Here is a 24,635-nt window from a genome sequence, read left to right as displayed (position 1 = left end):
TCGTCATTAGTATATCACATGATTAGAGGAAAACAAGGAAACAAGTTTTGCATAATCAACAAAATGATACACTGGTAAAGCATTTTTACATCTAGCCGAAGAGTATGATTTCTATTCTAGTAATCTACCAATTCATTCATTCTGCTTCCTTCCACATAGTATGCTATCTTTGTTCAAAAAAGACAAGGCACTTCTCCATCTACTTCAAATGTCTGTTTTCTGAGTTACCATGGAGGTAGGAGGGTACAAAGAATAAAGGACATGCCTCAGGATTCAACTAATCTGTAAATGACACTTTCCCATATTTGTTATTAATAATATGAATGGAACTGGCCTTTTGGATGAGCTTGAAAATGATCACTTTAATCAATTTATTAAGCTGGAATCGTGGGTCAAATGAGAGGCATTCAAACGTTAATTTTTAAGGATAACTCTTACCTTGGAACCTCAAAGACTAATGAAATTTATATGCTTTGGCAAATGCATGTTGCAGATTTTACAAAGCAGTATTATGTAACAAACAAATTCAAAAAAAATTTTTTTCCAACCTAAGAACAACTCACAAGATAGTAACTCAGTGGAAAATACAAGTATGTTTCATCCTGAGGATAAAACAAAAAGACTTGATGGGCAAGGAATGTCATTCCAACATTCACTGCTACCAATTTCATTGAAAAAAAAAATAATCCCCTCACAAACACTCCAAACTAGCAAACTGCCAATCAGCCTCTCCTAATGGAAAGCAGTTTGAAGCAGCAGTTACAGAAGAAAAAAAGAAAGAAAACTGGTGTTTTCTAAGTAGTCTAGGTAACTAAGATTAGCCAACCATCATAATGAACAATAAAATAATCAATTTAAGAGTGAATAAAACTGGGAGGCTTCGGCAGGAGAAGCACAACTTCTAGGTCAGCTGGGTAACTTAGTGAGATGCTGTCTCCAAACCAAACAAGTGCATGCTGGGGAGGTGGCTCAGAGGTAGAGCATTCACTGCAGAGAAAAATTATACATGCCAGCAAATGATTTTTATGACAATGATTTTTACACTATACTCTGTCCCCTCCAACAGATTCTGTTCCTGTCTTAGTATTGTTTCTTGAAAATAATTGACTACTTCCTGCTGTTCTTTGAGGAAAACCAAGTGAAGTTTATACATACATGGCAGAAAAAGTTATGATCACCTAATGGTCAAATTCCAAGGTTACAGAAAAAAAGTCAAATTCCAAGGTTACAGAAAAAAAAGTAGGAGTTTAAAGATTGCTACTGTAAAGCAATTTATTCTATCGACAACTATTCAAAATGGTGTATTATGCTGGAAATCATTTTTGGTATTAAAATTTCACAGTCTAAAGCATAAATCTTATGGCATTAGCTGGAACATAAACCACACATACAAGTTTTCCTTGACCTTAGTAAGACAAAACATTGGATATGCATTTTCAAAGATTTCCACCTCATCTATAAAAATACACCTTCAATTTTACAGAGGCAAATAGAAATTTGCAGGCATACACAATACATTAAAAGTTGATATGGGGTTGCTGGGTGGCATGTGGATGGGGGCTCCACAGAGGGAGGTGGGAAAGCATTTGTGCAAACAATTATAATCGTATATCAAATAAGTGTCTCTTTTCCCTCTCCATTTATACTGGTCAAAGATTCTGGATTTAAAATTAGGCATAAAAATTAAAAGTAGCATAAAAGGCTTGATCTTGTGTGAATAAATGATTGTTCTCTTCACTGGGATGAATACTTACGTAAAAAGCTTACTAAAAGCAGTAAGAGTAGGATGCTAAAGAGAATATTATTCAATCCCAGACACTTTTACTTTTAGCATTACAAATGATATATAACACACACACATACATTTGCAGTTAATTAATATGACATGAAGCTTTTGTTATGCTAAAATTTCACATTCTAGTAAAACTGGAGTGGTAGTCTCCATCCTAACTGAAAATAGAGAAATATGCACATACCAATCAAATGGCTACATGTGAGTTAAAATTGTAAACTAAAATATTTTTGTCTAAACACTTGTCTTTCTTCAATAATGTCCAAGATTTTTAATAAAAGATCCTCAAAAACATTGAGAATATTTCCTCAACTATGTGTCAGCCACAATACATTCTTTAGGCATAGTTTTTCAATTAGATGTTTCCCAAAACAATAGTTGAACTCCAGGAAAGGGTCATCAGTGGCTTTCATGGGGGTCTAGATACTTCTCAAGATACGTGAAACTTCAAAATATTTTTTTCTTTTCTTTTTTTTTTTTTTGTACTGGGAATCAAACTCAGGACCTTGCACTTGGCAGGCAAGTGCTTGTGCCACTGAGCTATATCCCCAGCTCAAAATATTTCTTAAAAATCGTATTTCTGAGCATTTTCAAAGGAAGTGTAAATAAGGGAAAAAAGGAAATGAATATGGAGGCTATAAAATGTATCATATGTACGGGCTGGGGAGATAGCTCAGTAGAATAAGCGCTTGTCTGGCAAGCACAAAAGTCCTGAGTTCAATCCCCAGTACCGCAAAAAAAAAAAAAAAAAAGTATCACATGTAAAATCAGTTATTTTTATGGAGCAGAAGTCAAACTGGGAACTATGGAATAAAAGGGGGAAAACAAGGTTCTTCATTTCAGGTACAATGCACAATAGCTGAGATAATTATTTCAATTTGAATCTGCTTGTTACACAAAAGTCAGCCCAGCCCTACACCTGAAATTTTAACAAACTCATGGCTTTGCCAGAATACTGTATGTTAACGGTCTCTACATTCAAAAGGGTGCTTGCAAATTTCATTTTTCATTCATATTAAAAATCTATGCAGAATTGTTGGCAATATAGTAAGAGTAATATTACATTCTGTAAACCATGGCATACCACATTTTACATTACGCAGAGACAATATTTACAAGTCTTTAGAAGTTTAAATATTTTATCCACTAACATAAAGAATTTAGCAAAGTGCAGGACAGAACCAGAACTATTAATTGCATGTCCTTTAAAAGCAGAGTAAAACCATTTCTAAAAGCTACCAAAAGCGTATTTAAGTGTTCAGTAAGGGATTACAGAGCATTAAGTAGCCTAGAAAAATGATGCATATTTAGAAACACTGAGTATGAAAATTATAAGGCAGCATGCTCAGAACAAGGTTTTCATTTTTAAACACCAATACTGATGCTTTATTTTTAGTGGCAACTATATATATATATATATATATATATATATATATGTATATGTGTATTTAAAAATTTTAGAGTGCAAAACACAAGCTTAATTGAACAACAACAAAAAAAGATGTGCAAATTTTCTTCTTATACAAACACAAATAGAAGAGTGAGGAGAATATTCTACCATTATAAAGAATAAGTTGAATACAGCAAAGAAGACCATCTTCATTCCAAAACTCATCTACAAGGCACTAAGGGTAGGAAATGACAGGTAACATAGAAGTGACTGAATAAAACTTCTCAGTCAGGTCGGAATATGGGATATTTTGGTAAGACTTCTATTATTATTACCTGTAAAATAAAAACAAAATATTTTTCATTTAATATAGCATGCATAACCCAGAAGTCTAGTCATCTTCCTATGGGACTGTATTCTGATCTTGCACTATACAACATAAGTGAAATGTATGCCCACAGTCTCATATATCACTTACACAAGTTGTAATTAGACTGGCAAGTTAAAAAATAAACTGGTAGCTAAAACTATGTCAAGCCAACAAATCATATTAAATTATGCTATTATCATGTCTTTCCTGCCATCATTTTTAGCAAACTAGAAGGGATTAACACTATGTCAGAGGGAATACAAAGAAATGGTTATGTATTTTTCTATTAAGGCAGCTGATATTAATTAAGGACAACTTTCACAAGTTGTTTGTGAGAAGTAAGAATGTCCAACTGGACTGGCCAAAACATTTTATAGAAAGGTTTGGAAATAAAAATCTAATATATGTTTGAAGGTTTTGTATTTAATAGATTTTACATCCATAGCCATTTGCACATTTTCCTCAAAACTATTCAAAGTGGTAACAGATTCTATAATAATCCTGGTTTAAATGGTATCTTTAACATTAAATATATACTGTACCACATAGCAGTTTGAAGTTTGGATAAATTTTAAATTCTCTTGAATGTTAACGATGCTGAGTTGATCATATTGGCTACATGTGGAACTTATGTTTTATGACTCAGATTTATAGCTTTCAGGAAAAAAAACTGAACCTATATTAAACTTAGTTTCTCCATTAAAAAGGTAAATGTCAGCCAAGAAGAAAAGCCAGAAGTGTAAATCCAGAATGCATAACTCAATTTCTATCTTATGCAAGTTTTGACAACATTTAAAAATATTTTAACAGCATCTCTTCTCACCACAATAACATGGTTTGTGTCTGTGTTAAAAGAATCCTGAGGACGAGACCACTTTTGTCTCTAATTTCTACAGGCTGCGAGCTGCATTGGAAGGATCCTAGGAGACCATCAACCCATGCAACAGGGACGGCAAGCCTGGAAGATGTACATGTGAACTTCACCTTGAAGTGGGCTGTGTCGAATCCATTTCAAAAGAAGCTCTACAGGGATGTGATGTGGGAAACATTTATGAATCTGACTGCTATACGAAAGATTTGGAACAACCAGCAAATTGAAGAATAATACAAAAATTGACTGAAAAATTTAAGAAATGAAAAGATAGGAAAAAAAATCAAAATGAAGTTTGGGATCAACATGAAAAAATATTCCTTTGGGCTTCAAATGAGATATGGAGATGCAACAGGCTGCTCTACAGCGAGCTAAAATTGTAAAAAGACCCTGACTGGACATTTATCATTAAACATGTCCGCATTACCTCACACTGGACTGTGAGGACATGAGTATGTGGGATTTGATGAGAGGCTAAGTAACTGTAATGAACCTGGAAAAACCTGCAGTGAGGGCCAGCGAGTTAGCTCAGTGGACTAAAGTGCCTGCTTAGACAAGCTTAGGCAAGCACTGGGACCATGGTTGGATCCCTGGCACCACATGCTGTGCCAGGCCAGACCCCAGGGTGGGCTGAACTGGCCAGAGTCTGGGGGCATACGGGCACATGCCTATAATCCCAGCACAGGGGAGGCTGAAAGCAGGAGGATCACCACGAGTCCGAGCTGCATAGTGAGACCCTGCAACAATCAAATACATAAAATAAAAATAATAAAAAGCTGCAGTGATTTCCAATCCTTTCAGAGGCATGGAAAGACAAAGCCTGGAGAGAAACCCCATCAATGTAAGCAATGTAAGAAAACCTACTATAACCTAAGGGAAAAAATTCAGCCTGGAGGGGAGACTTTTGTATGCAAGCAAAAAGTAAAAGGCTCCAGCACTCCTAGTGGTATTAAAATCCATGAAAGAATTCACACTGGAAAGAAACCCTATTAATGTAAGCAGTGTGGAAAAGAATTTTCAAATAACTCTGCATTTCTTAGATGTAAACAAACCCACAGAGGTTAAAAAGTATATATATGTAAACAAAGTGGGAAAGCATTCACTACACTGAGTTATTGAAAAATACATAAAAGAATTCACATCGGTGAGAAACCCTATGCATGTGAGAAATGTGCAAAAGCATTCAGTACATACATGTATCAGAAGATGCAGGAGGAAAAAGTTCACACTGGGGAAAACCAAATGCATATAATCAATGTGGAAAAGTGTTTGCTTCTCAATCTGCACTTTGTAGACATAAATGAACCCACATAGGTGAGAAAACCTATATATGCAAGCAACGTGGCATTGTCTACTCAAAGTTCTTGTAAAATACACTAAAGAAGTCACACTAGGGAAAACCTTATGCACTTAATCAGTGTGAAAAAGTAATTGCTAATAAGTCTGGACTTTGTAGACATGAACATCTCTACATGGGTAAGAAAGCCCAGACCTGCAAGCAGTGTTGGAAAGCATTCACTATTTCAAGTTATTGCAAAATACATAAAAGAAGGGACACTGGAGAGAAACCATATGTATGTGAGAAATGTGGAAAAGTATTCATATATACTGAGCAATTATAAAATACATGAAATAATTCACATTGATTAGAAACCCAATGCATGTACGCAATGTGGGGAAGCATTCATTGCCAAGAGTGTTTATAAAATAAATGAAAGAAGTTACACTGGAGAGAAACCCTATGTATGTGAGAAATGTGAAAAAGCATTCACTGACTGTGTTATTATTTTAAAAATGAAAGAAGCCACACTGGGGAGCAACCCTATGCATGCAAGTAATGTGGGTAAGCATTCACTGCACTGAGTAATTGTAAAATACAAGAAATTATTCACACCAGTGAGAAACCATATATGTGTAAACAATGTGGGAAAGCATATATTATGCTGAGTTATTATAAAATAGGGCCAGAGAGATGGTTCAATAGAATAAGCACTTGCCTGGCAAGTGCAAGGGACTGAGTTCAATCCCTGGTTCCGCCAAAAACTAAATAAATAATTAAAAATATGTGTTAAAAAATAATAAAATGTAACAAAGAAGCCACATTGGGGAGAAACCCAATCCATATAAACAGTGTAAGAAGGCATTCTGCCAACAGAGTAAATTTAAAATTCATGAAAAAGCTCACAGTTGGGAGATACACTATGCACGTAAGCAGTGTGGAAATGTATTCAGCCAACAGAGTACCTGTCTAATTCATGAAATATGTCACACTGGGGAGAAACCCTATATATGTAGGCAATATGAGAAAGGATTTGCTACACACAATTGTTGTCAAACATAGGAAAGAGATCATGCTGCGGAGAAACCACATTATGTGTACAAGCAGTGTGAGAAGGGATTCAGTACACACAAATGTTACCAAAGACATGAAAGAACTCACACTGGGGAGAAAGCTTTTGTGTGAAATGTTGGAAGGTTTAGTGTAAACAAATATCGTCAAAGACATGAACTCACACAGGTAAGTAACCCTACACAAGTAAAATACAAGGGAAAAAAATTGTAATGAGTCCTCATGTGCATAGATCTCACATTGATTTGGAAATCTTTGTACATAAGCAGTGTGGGCAAAATATTCAATGATCTTTTTATCAAATACATGAATTCACTGTGGGGAAAATATATATTTAAACCTATTTTGGACAATCATCATGTAATGAAAATTTTGATGTCAATATTCTTTCATAAATTTTCCATAAAATATACTCCCAGATGGAAAAGAAAAAAAAAAGAAAGAACATTGAGGTTATACAACATTTTCATCTAAGCACACTATTAGAGACTTTCTAAGATCTAAGTAATTGTTAGCTTTCAGGCTATTTCAAGTTGGCTACAAATTTAAAGATGAAGGAAAACCTCTGCATTCCAAACACAAATTCAGATTGAGAAAAATAGCAAGAAGAAAAGATGACAAATGATAAATAGTAAAATATTACATTTAGGATGAAATAAAAAAATAATAATAATTAAAACAACTTCATACTTACATACTCCATCATATTGCTAGTTTCACATTTCCTTTTAGTCAACTTCCAGTGCAAAGCAAGCTAAGAAAGCACAGTTTTGTTAAGAATTTTTGTATGAACTTACATTATAACCTATATATTTGAATAGGTCATTGAAAGCAACCCAGGTATATGACATGCAACATAGCACTTAAAAATACCTGGTAAACAATGTATACTAAAAACTGAATATTGGTGCTCTGATCCATTCTTTCACGGCCTGAAAGACTCTCATCTAGGACTTATTTCATTTCCATTGATAATGTGAATTTCCGAGTAGAGCATTCATTTCCTTACAATTTCTTTCTTTGTGGGAGTTCAGACAGGTTCTCACTATATAGTTCAGCCTGGCCTTGAACTTACTACATAAATTAGCTCATATTAAACTGGTAGCAATCTTCCTGCCTCAGTCTCCAGAGTGCTGGGATTACAGTTTTGGATCACCATGCCTGGCTTTGGTTACGATTTCTTACCTTGTGATATAATCTGTTATTTTCCCATTCTAGTAACTTCTGAATTGATCTTCTGGTCTAAGAAAAAGGATCAAGACATTGTTACAAGATGAACTGAAGAACTGTTTTAATAATTTTATTCAGAAACAACAATGAGACAGTTTCAAAAACGATTAGTAGGACAGTTTCAATAATTAATACATTGCGTATTGTTGTCTTCTTAGTGGTTATTCATAGTACAAGATTTCTTTGTTTAATTTTGTCAGAGAAGGGTACTCCATTGCCATTTAAATACTGTAGGTGTGTGAATTCAGCAAAATATTCCAATATAGTCCAGTAGTCCATAATAGCAGTGGGTTATCCATAGGACTGGCAATGTCAGAAGTTGTTGACTTGAGACTTTTACAACTCAGTACACTAATATGGCTTTACTTTTCATACTTTGTTTTTACACTTTTCTGCTGGATGGTTAAGACCAAGATAAAGCAAGACCTATATAAGAATAAATGTAACTTTTGTATCTGACAAGGACAGTCAAATCCCCTCAGGATTTATCCTGTAACCCTGTACCGCAGTTTGCAGATCCTTTGTGAGTGTCAACCATGTGGATGAGTCATGGCCATTGCTTGACCAATTTGTTCTCTGTGAAAGCCTGAGAGAATGTTTTCTCTCCATGTGACTCTCCTTACGCACATTCTACATCATCAATCACATTCCTCTGTGGCTCCATAATCTCCTTCATCAGAAAATTTGGGACACAACTGAGTTACATGGTGTTACAGTACAGGTTCTCCTATGTCCTGCTGACCTTGAAAGGCTAGGGCCAAAATATTGGATGTCCTTGCAGCCTTTCTTTTTCTCTAATTTTTGGTCTGCAAACTTAGGTTTTTAACCCTCCAGAAGAGAAGCTTATTATTACTACCATACAACATAGGCAGTTGAGCATAACCTCACTATCTGTCTGAATATCAAGCATCTTAGACATATCATGGAACAAATATTTTCCATCAAGTATTTTTTTTTTTGTGGAACCAGGGATTGAACTCAGGCCCTTGCACTGACCAGAGAGGCACTTATTCCACTGAGCCATCTCCCCAGCCCCTCCATCAAGTATTGATATGTTAAACTTTAAGTCCCTACAGAATATGAAGAATACAAAAATTAAGTACAAAATATTTTAAAAATAGGAATAAACAGGGGCTGGTGAGATGGCTCAGTGGTCTAAAGCACCTACTTAGAACAAGCTTAGCAAAGCACAGGGACTGCGGTTCAATCCCCCAGCACCACATGCCAGCCAGCCCCGCCCCCTGGTGGGCTGAGCTGGCCACACACACACAAAAATAAATAAATAAAATAAATTTTTAAAAAAAGGAATAAACAATTACATATTTTTACACAGAAATTTAGAAATTAACCATATACAGGATTGTAGCAAGTCAGTTCTATGACATTTCTTTTTCTTGTCTCTTGTATTCATTTATTATCCTTTTTTTTAAACAAACATTTACTTGAGAGATATTATGGCAGTAATTGGTATGACATGACAAGCAGTATGTATTTAGAAGACCAGAATGACAGGCATTCTAAGCATAACGCTAGTATTACACAGTTATCTGAACTGAAGAATTTTGTAAACTCTATGTATCCATATTTTTTCTGCTTACATATAAGATCCTATTAATTTTTCCTCTTGTTTTCTACTATTAATATGAAAACAGTATGTAACTGACAGAAACTGCCAAAACAGTAATAATACAGGACTGATTAGTATACAATTATAATATGGTATATCAGATTGAACTTTTCAAAATAAAGTATGACTGAGCTAGTCTGAGCTGTGAGGCCATTCACTGCCTTATTACAAAAACTGTACCAATACTGCCAACTTTAAATAGTTGTCCACTCATAGATATAATTGAGAGTTTAATATACCTTTCACAGGATTTTTTTCAATGAACATCTAATATGCCAAACTAATGTGATTCCTCATAGAAAGCTTTTCTGCCAGACCCGCCCTTAAGGCAGCCTGAGCCACCAAAAAAAAGAAAGTTTTTCTGTCAGAGGTCCCAGAACAATAAGGGGCCCTCAACAGTTAGTAAAGGTTTAGAGAGACTGAGCCTAGATCAGCATTTTCCAGTAAAAAGAAAGTGGTAGAAATAACCAGTGGGAACATTTTTATTTAGAGGAATAAATATAAATGAGAGAAGCAGATATCTAGTAAAAGAGGGGCAGAGATTGAGTTTTTCCATTAAGAATGTATGTTTTTTTTGTAGGAAGAAAAGCTCACAAAGCCTTTGAAATCATTAAGATTGTCATGCATATTTTATTCTTATTGGAAGATTTTATCAGGTTCTTAATTTAAAAAAATATTCTGGTAGGCACTGTTAAATTTGAAATCTATTCTTTCAAATTAAGTGATTTATAAGCCAGACTATTTCTTAAATAATTTTCAAAGGCATCAAAATAAACTGCTGTACCTGTCCAACTACAAATGTTAACAGTCAATGGCAGTGAAATTCTAATTAAATTGGTTCATTTGTAGTAGACTAGATGAGCAACAATGCTAGCTAGATTTTAAGGTCATTACAGTTGATAGAAACTAGACAAAATCAAATGAATAGCAGATTGAATTCTACCAAATATTTTAAGAGGATATAATTCCAACCCTTCAGAAATTCTTCTTAAAAATGGAGAGACACTTCCCAATTCATCCTAGAGGATAATATTATGCTTTTTTTGACAATATTATTCTTACACCAAAGCCAGACAAATATGTCACACAAGAGAATTATAATCTCCTTTATTAATAAAAACATAAAATTCTCAAAAATAATAGCAAATTAAATTATGATCAAGCTTAATCTATCCCAGTAACACTAAAGCAATGTAATATATGAATAAAATAAAGAACAAAAATCACATGACATCTTTTTAACAGGTTTAGAAAGAGCACTGAGGAAAATTCAATAATCTTTCATGATAAAAAAACCTTTAAAAACTAGGAGTATAAGATCATTTTCTCAGTCTACAGAGGACATCTATGGAAAACCTACAGCTACCATCACACTTTATGAAGAGAGAATAAATGTTTCACAGTTAAAAGTGGGAATAAAGGGGTTAGGGAGATAGCGCAGCAGCATAAGCACCTGCCTGGCAAGTGCAAGCTCCTGAATGTGATTCCCTGGTAGGAAAATAATAATGCTAACAATAATAATAACAACAACAACCACAAAACAAGACCAGGAATAAGACAATTATGTTCCCTACCACATTTTTCAACACTATATTGAAAGTTGTAGCCAAGGCAAATGAAAAAACAAAAGAAAAGTATTCCGATTGGGAAATAAGGATTTTTTTTTTTTTGCTCCGAATGCCTTCAGGGCAGGTTTGGCTGACTTGAGTTGTGGGGCCCGAAGCACAGCAACCTGAACCTGACCAGATTGGGAAATAAAATAACAAAACTGTCTTCATTCATAGGCATGATTTTGTATATAGAAACCACCATGGAAACCTAATGCTATTAGGAAGTGGCTCAGCCAGTTTCCAGGACACAATCCTGTTAAGTAGATTTTTAACTCCTATTACATTCAGGTCCTGGTATTACACCTGTGAATATGGTATGTTACATTACAAAAGGGACATTGTAGATGTATTAAAATAATGATCTTAAGGCTCAACTGCCCTTACAATAAGATTATACTAGATTATGTGCATAGGGGCAGTGTTATTACATAAGCCAATAAAAGCAGAGAGTTTTCTGACCAGCGCAAAGGCATATTTGAAACACAAGTGGAACTCAACCTACCCCTGTTGGCTCTTGAGATAAAATGGGCCACATAAAGTTTGAGAAGAAAATAAATTTTACCAACTGTGAAAGGGATTAAAAACAAATTCTTTTGCAGGATTTCCAGGATGGAATGTAGTCCTGGCTACACCTCAACATGGGCCTTATGAGACCCTAATAAGAGAACCCAGCTGAGCTAGATTATGCCCAGACTTCTGACTTGAAATAATATGTGGGTATTATTTTACACTTTTCAGTTTGTGGAGATTTGTTATAGGAAGAAAAAAAATGAAAATTAAAGTAAAGAAAAACTAAATAAATGTAAAATATTACACTTTCATGTATCAGAAGATTTCATACAATGAAGGCAATGCACACTGGACATTCTCTAGTACAGATACAGTAATGTCCCTTCTATTCATGAATAGAAGAGTTCAGCAAAATTTTATATCAGGTAATGAACACAAACAGAGCCATCTTCCCTGCTGTGACATATCAACATGGATTTCTGTAGTTCAGATCGAAGCCAAAGCTTCCCTTGCTCTGAAGCTTTTTTGGGTGCTTTCACATACAGTATTGTACAGTACTGTTCACTCCATCATGGCTCGAAAGAAACTGCACAGCAAGCATAGAGGTAACCAAAATGCAGAGTGGTAATGAAGGAGACAGGCATGTGCAGAGCTGCACTGGAGGTAACCAGAATGTACCCAACAAGAATAGTAAGAAGATCTTTAAGAAAGTAACCACTGAACTGAAGAAGAAAGTTGCAGCAAAGCCTGTGCATGGTATTTGTGTGCCTGATCTGGCCTCAGACTACAGGACGGAGAAGCTGAAGCACTCAACCATTTGGGAGAATAAAGATGCCATCAGAGGAGCTGATGTGGTAAAAAAAAAAAAAAAAAAAAAGTAACAATGTTAACCAAAGAAGGGACAAAGTACTAGAATAGGTGCAAAAATCTTAGCTAGTGAATGAGAAACAGCTGGAAGGTGACAGCGCTAGTGAAGCTATCATTTGCGGAAATGCCAGGAAATTACACAAGGGGTCACTGCAAAAAAAAAACAAAACAAAACAAAAACCCTCTATAGGTGCAAGAAGTGAGGAATTTAAAGCCAGTGGTGCGTGGTTTGATAAATTCCACAAGTGAGGCAGCATCCACAGTGTGACAAGACATGGTAAGGCTTCCACTTCTGACTGGGGCACTGTAGAAGCCTATAAGAAAGCATTTGCGGAATTCATGAAGGCAAAAGGATACGTTGCTTAACCAGTGTTGAATCTATATAATACAGGAAGAAAAGGCATTGCTGGGGCACAAGCTGATGAAAGACAGTTTGACATTTGTGCTGTGTGCAAATGCAAGCTCCAATCTGAAGATTAAGTCAATGCTGGTGTAGCATTCTGAGACCCCTCATGCATTCAAGGAACAAAATGTGAACAAGGCCATATTACCCATTGTATAAAAGGTCAATGACAAAACCTAGGTCACAAAGCGACTGTTCATAGAATAGCTGCACAAGGTATTCACACCCACTGTTAAGAAGTGTTTTTCTGACAGCCATCCCGCTGATGGACAGTGCCTCCAGCCTTGGTGGATGATACGGATGCTAAGTGTGACTTCATGAAGGTCAGTCCCTTCCCCAACATGACTCATCTTCTGTAGCCCATGGACCAGCAAGTGGTCTGCAACTTAAAGAAGCTGTACACAAAAGCGCTCTTCACCAGGCATTTCAATGTCACTGAAGAGACATTCTTGACTCTGAAAGAGTTCAGGAAGAAACAGTTTGATGTCCTCCATGGCATCCACTTCACTAACAAAGTCTGGGAAGTTGCTGCATACTGGACCTTAAACTCAGCCTGGTGGAAACTGTGGCCAGAATGTGTCATTGAATGTGACATTGAAAGGTCTGATGCACATGTAATGGAGGAGATTTTATCCCTGGGGAAGAGGGGTACGGACCTGGATGCTGGTGGTGCAGAGAGGAGCTTTGGGAGGACCAGGAGGAAGAACTAATGATGGAAGAGCTTGCTGCACTGCAGAGTGAGCAGAAGGAGTCACTTGTTGAGGAGCATTCCACTGAGGAAGAGGAAGATAGGGAGGAAGCTAGCAGGGATGTGATAAAATCTAATATGGAGGGGCCGAGGAGATGGCTCAGTAGAATAAGCGCTTCCCTGGCAAGCACAAGGGCCTGAGTTCAATCCCTAGTTCCACCAAAAAAAAAAAAAATTTACTATGGAAAAGTGAAATGAGTGCTCAGACTGGCACTGCAGGTGGTATCCGATAAGCACCACCCAAACAGAACTATAATGAACAGTGTTGAATCTGATGAATGATAATGTTTCTCATTTCTAGAGGGTCATACTGTGTAGGAAAAGACAAGTGACATTAAATAGATTTTTGTCATCAGAATTGACCCTACAGGTAAAAGAAAAAAAGAGAGGGAATCCCCGAAGGAGATCTTCCTATGTTCTTACTATGGAGGTGGACTTGACCTCCAAAAAATAATCTTCCCATCCACCTGCCTGTCTTCTATGCTGGAAGCTGCCTCACGCAAGGTTAGTGTTCTCTCTCTTCATATTGTACTGGAGGTAATGTATCATATTTGTCTCATATTTTATTGGGTGGTACCAGGGACAGAACTCAGGACCTTGTACTTGCCAGGCAGGCAACTTGTCTCATATTTTTGTGGTTAAAAAAATACATATGGTTCAGAACAGATTAACTTTATTTGCACTGGACCTTATAGGAAAATTAGATTCAATTTATGACTAAAACTGGCTTGTGACCACATTGGTAGGTGTTATGAGTTGTATCTAGATGTCACCCCAAAGCCTCTTGTCCTAGGTAGGGCTTTTCAGAGGTGGATGGATCTAGAGTGTTTGATGGTGGGATTAAATATGTGATACTACAATTGATTCATAGTCAGATGCTAGGATTAAGGCTGCCCCACCCTGGCATGAGTGCTGAGGGTTGGTAGTCTGGATAGGATATAAGGGACAGAAAGAAGGCTGCTGTTGTCACTTGGTACTTTGCTACTTCACAGCTTGCTGCCTTCTGCTTGCCATCATCTGCTTCTCCTCTGCCATGCCACTGTGCCTTGAAGATAGCCAAGTAGGCAGTGAAACCTCTTCAAACTATAAACCTCAGTAAACCTTTCCTCCTTAACCTTGGGCATCAGGTATTTTGTCTCAGCAATGAGAAAAGTAACTAATGCAGTGGGGGTCAGAATGGATGATCCATATTTATATTAAATCCTCTGGGGAAACTTGATTTAGTTTGTGCCTAATTAGGTTCATGATCAGAATGATAGAATGAATTAAGTTTGTGAACCAGAGTACCAGTGTAACATATTAGTTCATAAAACAAGTCTTAACAAATGTAAGAGGATCATAATCCTATTAGTTTAAGGAGTTACGTTAGAAAGGAATTAATGTAGTCAGAAACAGTCTAGGCTCTCAAGGAAGTCTAAGAAATACAGACAACAGAGTTGTGGCTGGACACCCATCTGTAGAAGGTCAGGCCTCAAGATAAGGATGCTATGGCCATCCTACATCTCTTCTAAGGGGTATGCAGTAGCTAGTACTATAACGTAATTAGAAGCATCCTTATCTCGGAATCCAGATAAAGATCAAGCACGCAGATGAGTGACCAGAATATCCAGCTACATCCTTTCCCAAAAAGGCTTTTGTTCTTTCCATTTAATTTTGCTATACAACCCCTGCTGGATCACTATTAGCTAAGGAGCTCTACTTGTAATCTTATAGGTTCATTATAGTTTGACCCACGCTGTACTCACACTGTGACTTTTAGGTATAAATTACTCCAGAAAAAGGGCTTTGGCGGTAACCCACTCAGGACTCAGAAGCTATATCTTAATAAACCTTCTTAAGCCTCCAACGTCCTTTGAAATTCATTCTTCAATTTTAACGGACAGAAACTCAACACATCTGACATCCAGCTGGTTGGGAATTATATTTTCCTGTATCACTACTAAGTGATACTGTTCCAACAAAAGGGATACTTACTGTATGAACCAAGCTCATGGCTCCACAAACATGAAGAAATGAAATCTTGAGCCAAGGGAGGTTAGGAGTGTTTTATTGAAAAGAAGAACAAGGGGCCGGGGAGATGGTTCAGTAGAATAAGTGCTTCCTGGCAAGCACAAGGGCCTGAGTTCAATCCCCTGTTACACACACACACACACACACACACACACACACACACATATATATATATATATATATATATATATATATATGAAGAACAGTTCCTGGATGTCTAAGAAGAGTCCCAAATGGGTACTCACATGGCCCCTCAATCTATAGTCACTTTTACTGGTAAGCAGGGCACAGAAATTGTTTAACTGTTTGGTGGCCATCTACTATTGGTGGCTCTATGAAGTTCAAATGGCAAATTGGAACTCAGTCCCTCTAACCTAGTTCTTTCTCATGTAGGGTTTAGAGGAAGCTAAAACCTTAGGGAAAAAAACTTGTTATTTTTGCATTTTGTGTTCCTCAGAACTCAGGAGCTTAGTAGGGAGGAGGTGAAATTCCTTTCACCAGAGTGCCTGCAAGTCCCTTTATGGAGGAGGCTACATTCCATACTGACTCAGGAAGTTCATTCCTCATTCAAAATCCTAGATCAGTTTGTTCTCAATATAGCTGATCACCAACTCAATCTCAGGCCCATCCCTTAGTAAGCTGACTTTTTCATAACCTAACTAAAAATAATTTTTACAACATGAAACGAGAAGTCAGTAATATAAATAGCCTCAGAAAATTCACAAATATGTGGACATTAAACAACATGGTTGAACAACCGATAAGTCAAAACAATAAATAAAATGGATATTTAAAAATGTCTTCAGACACATGAAAATGGAAACACAATATATCAAAACTAATGGTAGGAACAGTTCAGGAGGGAAGTATACAGTAAAATATATCTGCAAAAAAGGGCCGGGGAGATGGCTCAGTGGAATAAGAGCTTCCCTGGCAAGCACAAGGGATGAGGTCAATCCTCAGTGTGATGATTATACTTCAAGGAACTAGAAAAATATCAAACTAATTTTTGTGAGGAGATAAATAAAAGCTACAAAGGAAATAAAATGAAATAGACATCAGAAAAGCAATAGAAAAGATCAACATAACTAAAAGTTAGTTTGTTGAAAAGAAAAAAACCTTTATCAAAACTAAGAAAAGAGAAGTGAGGTAAGTAAAATCAGAAATGAAAGAGGAGTCAATAACTGAGCTCAAGAAGGTACTAAGAGTCAGAAGAGACTGTCACAAATAATTATACTCCAATACTTAATAACCTAGAATGGATACATTCCTAGAAATATGCAATCTACCATGACTGAATCATGAAGAAAACAGGAAATCTGAATGGATCAATAAGAAAGAAAGAGATTAATTCAGTAATGAAAAGTCTCCGGGCAAAATGGCTTCAGTTCACCAAACACTTAATAAAGAAATAATACCAGTCTCTAATCTCTTCCCTTAAACTGAAGAAACAACATTTCCAAAACCATTTCATGGGGCCGGGGAGATGGCTCAGTGGAATAGGCGCTTCCCTGGCAAGCACAAGGGCCTGAGTTTAATCCCCAGTTCCACCAAAAAAAAAAAAAAAAAAAAAAAATTTCATGAGGTCAGCATCTGTCTCACTTACTCTTCTCTCGTTGCTGGGACAAATACCCAACACCCAAAATGAAGGAAGGAAAGGTTTACTTGGCGCACAGTTTGTGGAGGTTTCAGTCCATACTTGGCTGGCTCCAAGGAACAGTGGTACACAGCAGAGCAAACTTTCATGGCAGCAGCAAAGAGCAGAGAGCAAGAACTTGGCAGCAGCTCAGGCAGCTAGCCAGCCTCTCTCCCCTCCTAACACTGTGATGCAGTTACCCACCCAGGGCCACGATGTAGCACTCACACCTGCAAGCCCAGCACTGGACCAAGTATCAGTCACAAACTCCAAAAGCCACCCCAGGACTGCATGAGGCTTTGGGGGAAACCTAGACACAAAGCATAACAATCTCAATTCAAAAGTTAGAGAAGAGGGGCCGGGGAGATGGCACAGTGGAATAAGTGCTTCCTTGGCAAGCGCAAAGGCCTGAGTTCAATCCCTGGTTCCGCAAAAAAAAAAAAAAAAAAAAAAGTTAGAGAAGAATATTAAAAGTTAATTACAGGCCTATGTCTTCATGAACACAAATGGAAAAATCCTCACAACATACCAGCAAACTGAATTTAATAGCACATTAAAAGGATAATTCACCAAAACAAAGTGGAATTTACTGCTGGGATGTAAAGATGGTTAAATATATGCAATTTAAAAACAATAACACTAGGGGCCGGGGAGATGGCTCAGTAGGATAAACGCTTGACTGGCAAACGCAAGGATCTGAGTTCAATCTCCGGTTCCGCAAAAAAAAAAAAAAAAAAAAAAAAAAAAAAAAAAAAAAAAAAAAAAAAACTACACATTAAAGAAAGGAAAAAAGTATATAAACATCTCAACAGACTGAGTAAATACATTTGACAAAATTCAACATCCTTTCATGATGAAAATCTAAACAAATTTGATAAAGACCCTGCTTAATACAATAGGGGCCATGTATGACAAGTTCAAAACTAACATTAAGGGCCGGGGAGATGGCTCAGTGGAATAAATGCTTCCCTGGCAAGCGCAAGGGCCTGAGTTCAATCCCAGGTTCCCAAAAATAAAAAATAAAAAAATTGGGGCCGGGGAGATGGCTCAGTGGAATAAGCACTTCCCTGGCAAGTGCAAGGACCTGAGTTCAATCCCTGGTTCCGAAAAAAAAAAAAAAAAAAAAAAAAAAACTAACATTAATGTGTAGAAATTTGCTTTTCCTCTAAGATTAGGAGGGAATGCACATGGGACATTCTATAGTATAAATAATGTTAGGTCATAAAATTAAGTCTTAACAAAACTGATAAGACCTCAATGCTATCTCTCACCACTTCTACTCAAGATTATATAAATAATGGTTCATTCAGTTAGCTTATGAGTGAGGCAACAAGCTAGGAGATAGGCCTGAGATAGAGTTGGTTAATCAGTAATATTGATGAGTATTTAAATAGACAATAAATCAGTAATTTCAAGCACAAATGAAGCTCCTTGGGCAATATAGAATGCAGCCCTCTCCCTCCCAAAACGAGATGTAGCTAACTGAGTGGCTACTGAATTTCTGGGTTCTGAGGAAATTATGATGCAAAATTACCAGGTTGTTCTTCTAAGAACTCCATTTCCTACAATTGCTGTATTTCAAAGAACTGTGATAGAGAGCCTCAGTTCCAATGGTTTGTTTTAGCTTCACAGTGCCACCTACGATAGGTGGAATCCAAACAAGTAATTCCAATGCTCTGCTTACATACAAGTGACTCTAGATTGGGGGGCTTTATGGCTACCCACTCGGGACCTCTCTTGGAAATCCAGGAACTCCCCCCCCATAATAACTCTCCTAATTGTCTCCTATGGTTCATAACTTTATTCCTTAATTTTTGCTAAACTGTGAGTTCAGTACATACAGTAATATCTGGGGGTTCATCTGAGACCTAAGATTAATTGGAGGTAAGTTCGAAATGTGGAATTTTTATTGTCCCTCTCTTTTTGCAATATGTTCTTGTTAACTGTTATTCCATTGAAGAGACAGATTTGTGTCTCTGTCCTGTGCCCACTGGACCAAAGCCAGGCCCGCCGCGTAAGAGACCTTTCCCTGCATTCTCCAGACCTCCCCCACCCGTCCAGAGCCAGCACAGCCTGCCCTGTGAGTGAGACATCCCACCGTGCCTTGGGACCACTCCATATCCAACCAACCCTAGGCTCTGTGAGTGTGTGGGAGAGCTTCTGCTCTGTCCTGTGCCCACTGGACAAAGCCTAGGCCCAAGCCCAGGCCCGCCACATGAGAGAGGCCTTTCTACGCGTTCTCCGGACCTCCACTGCCCCTCCAGTGACAGCACAGCCTGCCTTGTGAGTGACAACTTGCGCTGCGCTCTTGGGAGCCCTGCAGACCAGCCAAAGCCCAGGCCCCAAGAGTGTGTAGGAGAGCTTCCGCACTCTCCTGTCCAACCCCCTCACACACCCCCAGACCCAGCCCAGGCATGGCATACACACCTGGGGTGAAACTCTGTAGCTGAAGTCCCTGCAGTGAGACTAGGGTGAAAACCACGCAGCTAATACAGGAACAGAACATCTTGCCAGAGGGGCACAGCAGGCTCACATACAAGGGCGGCAGCAGGAAAGAACTGAGCACAGTAGCCAGACCCAAGCCAGGCACAACTGCATGAACTAGAACTTGGTATATCAGTATCTAAACTTCATTAGGTGATAAGGTTATAACTGCACCAAAGCTCTGCACCAAAGCTCTACACCAAAGGTCAGAGGTCAGTGCTATATGAAATGATAAAGACAAGGAGCAAAATGCAATCTCAGGCCTTGAGCCCACCCAGAAGAAGTGCAGAGGACACTAGCTCAGATGGAATGTATGAATTAACAGTGTCGGAAGAAAAGAAACAACAGAAAGGTATAGAACAACTCAGAGCAGAATTAATTTTTGGAACAAAAAAAGAAACCTCTGAATTCATAGCATCTGAAGGCAACAATCAAATACAGAAACATATGGGAGAAACCCAATCTGAAAAAAACTCAGCAGTAAAATAATTAGTAACTGCTTCTAAAGCAGACATTGATTAAATAAACGAACTAAACAAAAAAAGAGGATACAGATGAATGTCCATTTTGTCTGTGTATTCAAAATGGTTAGGATAGATGTATAGCTACATTCTCTTAATTTAATGAATAGAGGGATTTGTTCTAATAGTGTATGTGGGTAGGATATCATGTCTGCATATTGTACAACAAATAACCACTAGGAAGACAGTATACAATGTATTAATTATTGGAACTCTCCTACCAATTTGATTTGAAGCTGTCTCATTGCTATTTATTTCTCAATAAAATTATGGAAAAAAAAACACAGATTTGACAGTAAATTTAATACAGATAAGGGGGCCTGCCCCGTAGCTCAGTTCTTTAAGTGGATGCTTCAACAAAGCAGTCAGACTCAGGTTGCTGTGGTTCGATCCCCACAACTCAAGTCAGCCAAACCTGCCCTGAAGGCATTCGGAGCAAAAAATACAGATAAAAATATCACAACTAGTTACATTCCATTCATACTGAATTATATATAATAATCTAGAAATAATTTATAACGTATGGAGGAATATATGTGATATATGCAAATACCATGACATTTTATAAAAGAAAATGGAGCATCTGTGGATTTTGGTATCTGCAGGGAATCCTGGAACCAATCCTTTATGGATACCGTGAGATAATTGCATACGAGCAAGTGTATCCCAGATAATTCTATCACCATTTCAAGTAATAAAGTGATGCTTTGCACCAGGACAACTGTAAAATGATCAATTCCATGAATAAGAAATAGAGAAAAGAAACAGATTACATGAAGCAGACTCAAAGAGATGTAGAAGAATGTAAAGTCTCAATCACAAGCTTGCAAAACCGTTTGAGTGAAAGTGATGACAAAAGTTTCAGATCTTAAAGACGCTGGTGCAGCTAGTGAAAAGGTAAGAAAAGATTTCTTTAAAAAAATGAGGATGTAGGAAAAAATAATTCATCACCTGCAAGACGACGCAAAGATGAACAATGTAAGACTAATAGGCATCAATGAGAAAGAAGGAGTCAATACAAATGATATAAAAAGAATATGGGCAGAAGTAATAGCAGAAAACTTCCCAAATATGAGGAAACAATCTGACATTCAGGTAACCAAAGCATAAAGAACGCCAAGTAACCTCAACCCAATGAAAAACACACCGAGACATATAATAGTCAAGATCCCAGAAAGCCAACACAAGAATATCATACTAAAAGCTGCTAGAGAAAAGAAGCAGATCATATTTCAAGGAAAACACATCAGAATTATGGCCGACTTCTCTTCACAAACCATGAAGGCAAGAAGAGCATGGAGCAGAGTTCTTCAAGTCCCTTATGAAAACAAATTCTGGCCCAGACTATTATACCCTGCAAAACTTTTTCAAGTTTGATGGAGAAGTGACATACTTCCATGATGAAGAACAACTTAAGTTTTTCAAGATGACAAAGTCAACCCTACACAGACTACTGAAAGATGTTCTAGAGAGGGACCAAAATGATCAGAACTCCACTAACAAGAACAGAAAGAACCCACTAAATAGGGCAAAAAATTAAACACAGGACAAAAAGGAATAAACAACAGCAGGTAAATAACATGTCAATTGTAAATCAACACATCTCAATTATAACCATCAATGTAAATGGACTCAACTTACCAATTAAGACAAATACACTGGCACAGTGGATTTGGAAACAAAATCCAATAATGTGCTGTATACAAGAAACACATTTAACTCATAAAGACATTCATAGGCTGAAAGCCAAAGGATGGAAAACAGGGGCCGAGGAGATGGCTCAGTGGAATAATCATTTGCCTGGCAAGCGCAGGGGCCAGAGTTCAATCCCTGGTTCCGCAAAAAAAAAAAGAAGATGGAAAGCAATTAATACATGCCCCAGCACCTCAGAAAAAATCAGGGGTAGCAATCCTGTTCTCAGTCAGTCTCAACTTCAAACCAAGAATGATCAAGCAAAATAAAGAAGGCCATTATATATGGGTTAGGGGGGAAATTCAAGAGGAAGAGGTAACACTCATAAATGTGTATGCACCAAACACGGGAGCACCCAACTATATAAGACCAACATAATGGACATGAAAAGTCTAATGTTCAATACCAAAATCTTAACAGGAGACCTTACCACTCACTTATGTCAAAAAGATAGGTCAAGCAGACAAAAAAATAGCAAAGAACAAGCAGAACTAAAGAGGAGCTTGGAACAAATGGACTTGATGAACATATACAGAGTGTTCCACCCAAACACAGATGAATACACATTTCTCTCAGCTGCACATAGGTCATTTTCTAAAACAGACCACATACTAGCCCATACATCATGCTTAAGTATATGCAAGAAAACAGAAATTGTCCCATGCATATTATCTGACCACACTGGAATGAAACTGGAAATAAACGACAAAAGAAACCAGAAAAAAACCCTAAATACATGGAAATTAAACAACACCCTACTCAACAATTAATGGGTCACAGATGAAATTAAACAAGAAATTCAACAATATCTACAATTCAATGAAAATTCAAACAAACCTATCAGAATTTATGGGATGAGAGGAAAGCAGTTCTCAGAGTGAAATTTATATCTGTGAACTCACACATTAGGAAAACAGAATGGGAACAAATAAACACCCTAATGCTGCACCTTCAACATCTAGAAAAAGAAGAGCAAACCAAACCCAGAGCCCAAAGATGGGAAGAAAGCATAAAGTTTAGAGCAGAAATTAATTCAGTTGAGATGAAGAAAACAGTTCAAAGAATTAACAAATCAAAAAGCTGATTCTTTGAAAGATTAAATAAAATTGATAAGCCCCTAGCTTACCTCATCAAAAAGAGGAAAGAAAAAATTCAAATACAAGCAGTAAGGAATGAAAAGGGTGTAATTACCACAGACCCAGTGGAAATTCAGAAGATTATTAATAGCTACTTTGAGAATCTTTACTCTCACAGAATAGAAGACACAGAAGATTCCTAGAATGGTACAAATTACCACAATTGAATCAAGAAGATATAACAACTCTCAATAACAGCCAATGAAATATGAAACATAATAAAAAGCCTGCTGACAAAGAAAAGTCCAGGTCTGGATGGATTTACAGCTGAATTCTACAAGAAATTCACAGAAGATATAATTCCTACTCTCTTCAAACTCTTCAATGAACTTGAAAAGGAAACAGTTCTCCCAAAATCATTCTTGGAGGCAAGTATTATACTGATACCAAAACGAGGGAAAGACACAACTAAAAAAGAGAACTACAGGCCAATTTCCCTCATGAACATAGATGCAAAAGTCCTCAATAAAATCCTAGCAAACAGAATATAGCAAATCATCAAGAAGATCATACACCATGATCAGGTAGGATTCATCCCAGGGATGCAAGGATGGTTCAATATTCGAAAATCTATAAATGTAATACACTATATCAATAGAGTAAAATCTAAAAACCACATAATCATCTCAATCGATACAGAAAAGGCTTTTGACAGAGTCCAATACTCATTTATGTTCAAAGTCCTACAGAAAATTGGAGTAGAAGGCCTCTACTTCAATCTGATAAAAGCCATCTATGACAACCCAACGGCTAATATAATTCTAAATGGAGAAAAACTGAAATCTTTACTCTCAGATCTGGTACAAGACAAGGATATTCTCCATCACCACTCCTTTTCAATATAGTTCTGGAATCATTAGCTAGAGTCATTAGACAAGAGAAGGAAATAAAAGGAATAAGCATAGGTAAAGAAGAAGTTAAATTATCATTATTTGCAGATGACATGATACTTTACTTGGAAGACCCAAAAAAACTCTACCAAGAAGCTACTAGAATTGACACAGAAATTCAGTGGCATAGCAGGTTATCAAGTCAATACCCAAAAGTCAATAGCATTCCTTTGCACAGATAACAAACACACTGAGAGGGAAATTATAGAAACAATACCTTTTACAGTAGCACTGCAAAAAATGAAATACCTTGGAATTCATCTAACTAAAGAAGTCAAAAGATCTTTTCACAGAAAATTACAATACTCTTAAAAAAAGAGATCAGGGAGTCCCAGCCCAGGCGCAGCGTGGGCCGGACCCTCTCCCAGCCCCTCGGGCCGCCCCCCACCACTCCGCAGTGCCTCCCCACCCCGCCCGCCAAGTAGGATTTTCTGCCGAGTTCCGGGAGCCCCCAGACCCAGTCCTAGCCCAGGTCCGGTGAGTGTGCGGAGTTTCCTG

At 37.3% G+C, this 24,635-nt stretch overlaps 1 protein-coding gene across 1 annotated transcript in view; it reads right to left on the bottom strand.

Moving 5' to 3' along the window:
- Window positions 1-2,545: 2,545 nt before the first annotated feature.
- Chic1 (cysteine rich hydrophobic domain 1) overlaps window positions 2,546-24,635 on the bottom strand; it is a 91,761-nt gene continuing 69,671 nt past the window's right edge. Inside the window, exons 4-6 of the mRNA XM_004648232.2 lie at window positions 7,959-8,015; window positions 7,468-7,527; window positions 2,546-3,517 (exon numbers count right to left, since the gene is read on the bottom strand). Of these exons, the coding sequence (XP_004648289.1) occupies window positions 3,467-3,517; window positions 7,468-7,527; window positions 7,959-8,015 (168 nt within the window). The 3' untranslated portion in view covers window positions 2,546-3,466. The remainder of the gene's footprint in view (window positions 3,518-7,467; window positions 7,528-7,958; window positions 8,016-24,635) is intronic.

This window comes from Octodon degus, unplaced genomic scaffold (genome assembly GCF_000260255.1).
Source record: "Octodon degus isolate 3935 unplaced genomic scaffold, OctDeg1.0 scaffold00372, whole genome shotgun sequence".
NCBI lineage: Eukaryota > Metazoa > Chordata > Mammalia > Rodentia > Octodontidae > Octodon > Octodon degus.
This window is presented reverse-complemented; position numbering and strand designations above follow the sequence as displayed.